The sequence below is a fragment of the Cyprinodon variegatus genome, unplaced genomic scaffold (assembly GCF_000732505.1).
Source record: "Cyprinodon variegatus isolate N-32 unplaced genomic scaffold, C_variegatus-1.0 Scaffold892, whole genome shotgun sequence".
NCBI classification, from domain to species: domain Eukaryota; kingdom Metazoa; phylum Chordata; class Actinopteri; order Cyprinodontiformes; family Cyprinodontidae; genus Cyprinodon; species Cyprinodon variegatus.
In genome coordinates, this window is record NW_015151345.1 from 54,800 (window position 1) to 63,055 (window position 8,256).

General features: G+C 39.2%; 1 protein-coding gene across 1 annotated transcript in view; it reads right to left on the minus strand.

The window, feature by feature from the left end:
* The window catches only part of LOC107099637 (docking protein 4-like), a 47,186-nt gene that overhangs the window by 34,862 nt on the left and 4,068 nt on the right, over positions 1 to 8,256 (minus strand). The window contains exon 2 of the mRNA XM_015397850.1: positions 559 to 852. Within this exon, the coding sequence (XP_015253336.1) occupies positions 559 to 660 (102 nt within the window). The 5' untranslated portion in view covers positions 661 to 852. The remainder of the gene's footprint in view (positions 1 to 558; positions 853 to 8,256) is intronic.

Genomic DNA, 8,256 nt, shown 5'->3' on the forward strand with positions numbered 1-8,256 from the left:
GCATGTAAAGCTATAAGATACATTAACCCCTAAAATGAGCCAGATTATAGATTTTCATAAAAAAAAAAACTGTCAGATTTGTTTTTACTGTATTCCATTTAATCCGATCATCCACCACCACCTGAAAATGAGTAAAAAAAAAGGAAACTAAAAATCTGATTATCAGGCGATACTGCGTGACTATGGGCCCCACAGGCATGGATGGACAGGGAATCCAGGGCTGTTGGCCGCCTCATTCATCACTCATAGAGGGTAATCATCTCGTTATCTCAAGAAATCATTAACTGTTTTCTTGTGATAACTAAATATTGATTTTGCAAACTAAATATTTAGTTGGAAGCTAAATATATTTTAAACAAAGTAAGATGAATCAATGAAATAGGGATAAAATGACTTGGGAAAAAATAAACTTTTAAATTCTCGTAAAATACGCTAAATAACCATAAATAATTGGTCCTAATTTTTGACTGCTTAACTTTACAAATGGCACACCATAGACGCCGCCCCCATAGACCCGTTCAGTGTGAGCGCAGCATTCATAGAAATAAAGACACTAACCCCGAGCTTCCGGCTCCGCATTCGCACATAGCCCTGCTTGATGATGTCACTGAAGTTGGAGGCCATCTTTGTAGGGCAGGAAGCTGCTGGCTGCTCCTTCATCCAGATGTTTTCCCTGTAAGTCTGCTGCTGTTCCACACAGCCTTGTGGCTTTATTTCACCATTCTTTCCTTTTTGTTGGACTACAAACCCCCAAATCTTCCTTTCTTCTCCTCCATATTCAGTTTGGTTTTATTTCCCACTCTTCTTGTTCCTTGTCAGGCTTGTTTTTGCTCTTCAGGTTTTATCTGGATCCTTGGGGGGGAAAAAAAGTTGAGAAGTCAGTAATGACAGGGTGTTGCTTGGGGAGGGGTAAAAGTTTGGACTTTGTTAAATTTAAAAACACTTTTTTATTGTTAGTACTTTTACTACCTCAACTATGAAGAAATCACACAGACAAGACAAGTCAGTTAGTTCCCTGTTGGTTTGTAGCTTTTCGACCCACATGCAGAATCACACAGAGAACCAGTGAATTTTAATGTTTTATTTACAAAAAAAACACATGAATCTGGAAGCAGAAAACTACAGGAAGTCATTTGAACTTTCTGATTGGTCTGACGGGGGAAAGCAGATTGATCTGGAAGGAGTTTGTAGATGGAAGCTGATTGATTTGCTTATTGAGGGACAAAGCGGGCAGCATGGATCTGTAGGGCTTTGCTGACTGAACCCAGAGGTCCAGGAGAATCCGAGAGCGTTGGTATTTGGAGAGACATTAAATAATAGAAGCTGGGGACCTAGTGACTCTGAACTAGTGGTGTCACTACAAGTGTGACTAGTAGAGCTGCTTTGTTCTGTTCTTAGAGTCTAGAGAGCAGCTTGGCTTTATTTGCTTCAATAAGTTGAAAAAAAAAAACAGTTTTAACACTCAGAACATCACCTCTGCAGTCAGTTCACCAGGATTAGGATTCTACTAATAATAATATTCCATTTTTGTTTGGCATGGTTCTGGTTGTGAAGAGTAGAGCTGATAACAGAGACAACAGGTTTTACAGAATTCATGTAGATCACGATTAGTGGTGAACGAAGTACTCAGCAGTAGTACTTTCATAAAATTAGTAATACTTATAGTCAAAATGTACTCAACCACAGGTAAAAGTTACTCAGTCAAACAACTACTCAAGTATTGAAGTACTCACTTTTAAATATTCTGAAGTATTAAAAAAGTACATCCATTTTAAAGTATTTAAGTTTTCAAAAATACAATTAAAATATTCTGACATCAGCATATTTCAGTAAAATCAATAAGAGTCTAATAATAAGACTGATTTTAAAGAACTAAACTGGTGAAGATTCCCAGTCATCCAGGTCATAGTCATTCCAAAAAAGTAAAAAAAAATAATCCACTGGACTTTGATTTCAAGTTTGAAGATGAACTTTATGTTAAGAAAAACCGACCTTAAACAGAGGGGGGGGGGGGGGGAACTCAGATTTCAGCTTTCAATAACCTACATTGCAGCAATAGAGTTGATTCCTTCCCGCTACCATTGCAGCACCAACCCCTTTACAGGAGAACAGAAGACCTCACCTGTTCAGCCAGGCCAGCAATTCCCTTTAACGACCCCTCTTTCAGAGACATAGACAGGTATGGGGCATTGCAGGCGAACAAAGAAGCCAAACAACCCCCATTCCATAGGGAGGGACCCGTTCATCCGTTTCTATTAGCATGTTTGGCGCGAGTACATCACGAGGCTCATGGTCTCTCCAGAAGGCTCACCAGCACCTGCTCTTCCTGAGATCACTGAGGAAGAATCAGCTCCCCTCAACTATCCTGGTGAACTTCTATCGCTGGTGCAATAGAAAGCATCCTGACCAACTGTGTAACAGTGCGGTGCGGAAGCTGTTCTGTTGCAGAGCGCAAGGCACTGCAGCTGGTGGTGAAAGCCGCCCAGCGCATCACTGGAACTTCACTACCCACCATTGAGCACATCCAGGAGAAACGCTGCCTCCATGGAGCCTGCAGCATTAAGGACTCATCCCACCCAGCCCACAGACTGGTTGTCTCTTTACTGAACTCTAACCCTTATGGATAGACTCTACTCTCCTTCCTCACACCTACCACCATTCTGCTATTCTGTTATTTACAAGACTGTAATGTTCACCTGCTCTCCTGGCTGTTACTGTTGTAACAACTTTTTATATGCATCTTGCACTACTCACATTGACTGATTATTGATCTGCACTGCCGACTGTTTATTTAAAGCACCAATTGTTTACATTTACATCTGCATTAACATACTTTAACTGTAATATCCAATTACCTTCCACTGCACTTTAATTTAGATAGCATCTGTCCAAACTTTATTTATTCTTTTTATAGTAAAACCCATCTGTATATTATGCTATTGTACATAACTGTAAAAACCCTTTTTATAGTAATATCCACCTTTATATTATATTTGGTACATATCCAGCTGCAAAAATTAGTTCATAACACTAGTGATCTATATATTATATTCATTAATTATAATAGCATTCATCTCTATACTCATTCAGTAGAACCCATGTCCTGTATTTATGGACCCATTATTTATAGTGCAATAGCAGCACTTGCTGCTGTTGCACTTCTGGTTAGACCTAAACTGCATTGCGTTGCCTTGTACCTGTACATGTGTAATGACAATAAAGTTGAATATAATTTAATCTAATGTTTTCTAAACAAAAACCAGGCTTTGTTGGGCTGCTGGATAAAACCTGGAACTCAACGCTATTTCTGACATTTTGAAATGAAAAAGTTTCCTGGATGGAAGAGAAACGTCTTCAGACTTGGAAACAAAGTCCAGTGGAATTTTAAAGAACCTCTAACTTTCAATTAAATTTACCAGATCATCCAGTCAGATTGATTTAAAGTTTTCTATCTAAGGAAAACCAGTTGATTGCATCGATTCATTGACTCTTCAGCAATCCCTCACACTAAGAAACCATCTAAATGTATTGATGCATAAAACCACCTGCTATAGATTCTACCTGGAAAGAACTTCAGCATAAAAATGGCAAAAAAATAAGGACAGATATTTATTTATTTATTTTTATTTACAAACAAACCAAAAAGAAAATAGTCTTGATTCTTCTTATTCTTTCTCTATAGAATAGAGCAGAGGTCACCATGTGGGGTCTGAATGAAGAAAATCTTCAACAGTAAAGGTCTGGAGAAAGTTTTAATTAGAATCTGTTACTTTAAACAGAATCTAACACTGAAATAAAATGAGGTTTTTATGCATCCACGTTATAGATGGAATTTTTGAATAAAGAAATTTAAAAAACAGAAAACTTTTCCATTTAAAAATCTTAATTGTTTTTGAAGTAGAGAACAACAATCGTTCAGTTTGGTTTATAGATAAATTTCCTGATTCCCTTATTTTCTCAAACACCTGAACTGACCGTTTGTTATTATTTTTTCTGTCTTAATGTTGGCAGTGGGCTTTAGGCTGCCCTGCAAGGCTTTAAACCTGGGTTTGAATGGAGACTAAGCCATTCTCAAGCACATATCAAGCTGCTCATTTTGAGCCTGGATCCATATTTATTGTTGATTCTGTTCATGGTGGAGAATCCTGCTTCACAGCAGCAGGTTGAGCCAAACATCCTCTAGATTCAGTCCACAGGGCTGCTACAGAAAACCAGCAGCAGGGGATTAGAAAGCTAAGCTGAGCTTAAAGGAACTAACAGCTTCCTGGAAATGGAGTGGAGGGAAAGTTAGAAGTACCCGTTAAAAAAATGATTAAGGAGACTAAAGAAAAGTACTTAAGTACAGTAATCAAGTAAACTTTCCACCAGTGATTCAGCTGGACGCTCATCAGAAGATCCTTCCTTTTTCCAACATCAACACCTATAACTGGTTCAAAACGATGAGTTCATGAAACATTTATTTTCACTTTGGCATCAAAAGTCTTTTTGAGTTGTGCTGAATTGTGGTAAACTCTCCTGGTTTGTTCCACTATATCTGTTTAAGAAACACTAAACTGCAGAGCCAATTGAAAAAAGACCAACAGCGATCTGATCATGTGGTTCACCAACTTTGAAGGTCTGTAGCTGCAGCTGGAGCAATGAGAGGACAGAACGCAGCCAGATCTTTGAAATAAACAGGATCAGCTCTGATGGAGATCCTAGTGGAGGCAAATACAGGTCAGATCATACATGACTTTATAATAAACTGAGATGGCGCATCACAGCCGTTTTTAGCCTATTTCTGGGGGTGCTGAAGGAACCGTAATTTAAATCAAAGCACCCCTAAAATATGAGTGTTTTCTTTAATACTGTATGCGCTTTTTACAATAAACAACATGGGAAAAAATGTGACATTGTAAAAACTATACAGTGATTATGATCTGGCTCATCAGAAATGATAATAAATAAACAAAAAAAAAAAAAGTAAACCAGCCTGATGGAGCTCTTTCACTAAAATGTTAAGCAACGCTTTGCAACTATTGATGGTGTGTTGGTGAAATGTTCACCAGCGAGGTGCTCTAATGTGCCTTATACTGGTTTGTTAGGTTATCTTTAAAACCACAACACAATTTCAATATTTAAATTTAACAAATCATTAGTAAATCGTTATAATTTATTTCACATTCTAGTTATTTGAATTCACATTCCATTTTATAATAGCCAGTCTACAGAGTGAGCGGTGTAACGGGGGAGCAGAGGAGCCAGGTGTGTGTAAGGTGAGGAAAAACCATGAAAGGAACCAGACAGAATAGCAGCAGCTGTTAAACTGGCAAAGAAAAAACTGTTATTCAGTCAATTATTTTACATTTATCATGGAAGTCATTTTGGCTCACAAAAGAGAAAACTTATTTCATGAAAACTGATGATTTAAAAGCTTTAATTGGTTGGAATATTCTCCTAAAAATGCAGTTTTTTGCTCAGGTCTCAGATACGATGCATTAGTGAATGATGGAGGGAGTCATTAGCAAAACGCACCGACAGGTTTCAAAAATCTGTGTAGAAAACAGTGAAATGAATCTTGTGTGGCCAGACAGCTCTCTAGGTGCTCAGGCCCCCTAAACCTCTGCTCCTAGAATCGCCCCTGGCGCATCATCAGAGCGAGGTGGTGGGCGACCGAAGGACTGCAGCAAAAATAATGTCTCCCCTCCCATGGAGCTGCTGCTAAGCTGGACAGTTCCTCAGGGAAGAACTGCTGGTGCCCAGTAGAGCATTGTCTCAGATCCCTCCACCTGGCAGCTGCTATAACCATACCTGCTCCCCATAAACAGGCCCCACATCCACCTGTGTACCGCACACACTGAGCTGCACCGTTCCTGCAGCATTTCCCAACCGTTCTTCGAGGAAGGCAGCTGTTGTCGAATGCAGTCAGGATGTAAAACTTTTCTAGTGCTTGGAAAACAGAGAAGAATATTTAGAGGGGAAAACATGACATCATCCAATCTATACTGTAAACATCTACTAATATTTTAGTTCAGTAAACCATCCGCTCATCCTCCTGTTCAGCTACTCCACCATGTTGGTCCATTATCCATCCATCAATTATTCATCAGTCTACTTTCTGCCCATTTATCAGTCGACAGCCCATCTTCTATCCATCCACCCAGCTATCCATCCTGACTCTATTGGAAAACTAAATGCACGTGTTCCTTCAACCCGCTGATCTATTAATTTCTTCTGCCAGAAAGTCCAACTACATCCCTGAAGAAAAAACATCAGCTGGGCTCCAAGGAGGAGCGACTTCCAAAAACTCTTCAATCAACTTTGATTACATTTATTGTATGATAGCTCTGTTTCAACCAATTCTATTCAGTTTATATCTATAGCGCCATCCGTCAGGTTGAATTGTGCAACCAACATATTAGGCTGTATTGGCGAGAAATAATTATATAGCAAACCATTTTTAATCAAGTGAATCAGTTTATACAGTTTCTTAGACTCTCTATTACAAAAGTTTACATCATATTTTTCAGTAAATCCTGTGTGATTTAAAGTAAGAATGTTATGTGCTTCCATGGGATTTCATTTAACCTAACAAAGACAAAATATTTCACAACATGTCATCTCAAGGCCCAAGGCTCAGATTGATTCAAAGTTCTCTATCTAAGGAAAACCAGCTGATTGCATCGACTCATTGACTCTTCAGCAATCCCTCACACTAAGCATGCTTGTAGCATGCTTAGTGTGAGGGATTGCAGATGTTGAGGCATGTCCTCAACATCTGCAACATGTGCCGATGTTGAGGACATGCCCACTCTGCAACATGCGATGGTGTTGAGGACATGCCCACTCTGTAACATGTGATGTTGCGGACATGTCCACTCTGCAACAAGCGATGGTGCTGAGGACATGCCCACTCTGTAACATGTGCTGCTGATGTTGAGGACATGTCCACTCTGCAACATGTGATGTTGCGGACATGTCCACTCTGCAACATGTGATGTTGAGGACATGTCCACTCTGCAACATGTCCTCCCTCCTGGAGTGGATGCTAAACTTCTGCTCCCTTCTGTTTGTTTTTTCCTTTGGGTCCATTTTCCCTCTTTGTTTTGCAGGTAACATCTAGATGAATATTTCTCTTTTAATTGGACTCTGGGCTCCTTTGGTTCCCTCACTGCCTAGAAGATGCACAGGCTGGTTCCTTTTGTATCTATGCTTCTTTTTCTATGTCTGCTTCTGTCTCCTTGAACCCCAGTCGGCCTCTGCAGATGGCAACTGACACTGAGCCTGGTTCTGCTGGAGGTTTCTTCCTGCTCAAAGGGAGTTTTTCCTCTCCACTGTCGCTACAAGCATGCTTGGTGTGAGGGATTGCTGAAGAGTCAATGAGTCGATGCAATCAGCTGGTGATAAAAAAACTTTGAATCAATCTGACTGGATGATCTGATGAACCGTAAAGTGCCTTGAGATGACATGTGTTGTTGAATTGGCGCTATAGAAATAAACTGAATAGAATTTAATTGGTCCTGGTTCTGGTTCTGCAGAGTAGAGCTGATCCATTAGACTAGAGAGGTCTGGCTGTTGATCCACTGACATCAGGTCGCATGTATTTTGGAGCGAATCCATTCAATGATTCATAAACTACAGCAATCATCCTTCACATCACAGTGATTTTCAGATTTATTCAGGCTAAATTTGCTTAATGTTGAATTTGTTTTATCTGAAACATTGAAGAGCAACAGAAACAGGTAAAGGAAAACTACTGAGCTGAAGGACCAGATGGTTTCACATCATCATCAACATGAACATTTTAATAAAATGTCCTGACCTCTGAGTATGGAGCCACAACAGTGAACAGATTCTAATGTTGGTAGTGAATATGATGAGGATGATGATGATTGTGATAATAGTGATGAAGATGATGGGAATGATAATAATGGTGATGATGATGGTAATAATAGTGATGATGATGATGTGAAGATCATATAATGATGATGGTGATAATAGTGATGATGATGATGGTAATGATGATGAAGATGATGGGGATGATAATGGTGATGATGATGTAATTATGGTGATGATGATGGTAATAATAGTGATGATGATGATGTGAAGATGATATAATGATGATGGTGATAATAGTGATGATGATGATGGTAATGATGATGAAGATGATGGGGATGATAATGGTGATGATGATGTGGAGATCATATTATGATGATGGTGATAATAGTGATGATGATGATGATGATGATGATGATGATGATGATGATGATGATGATG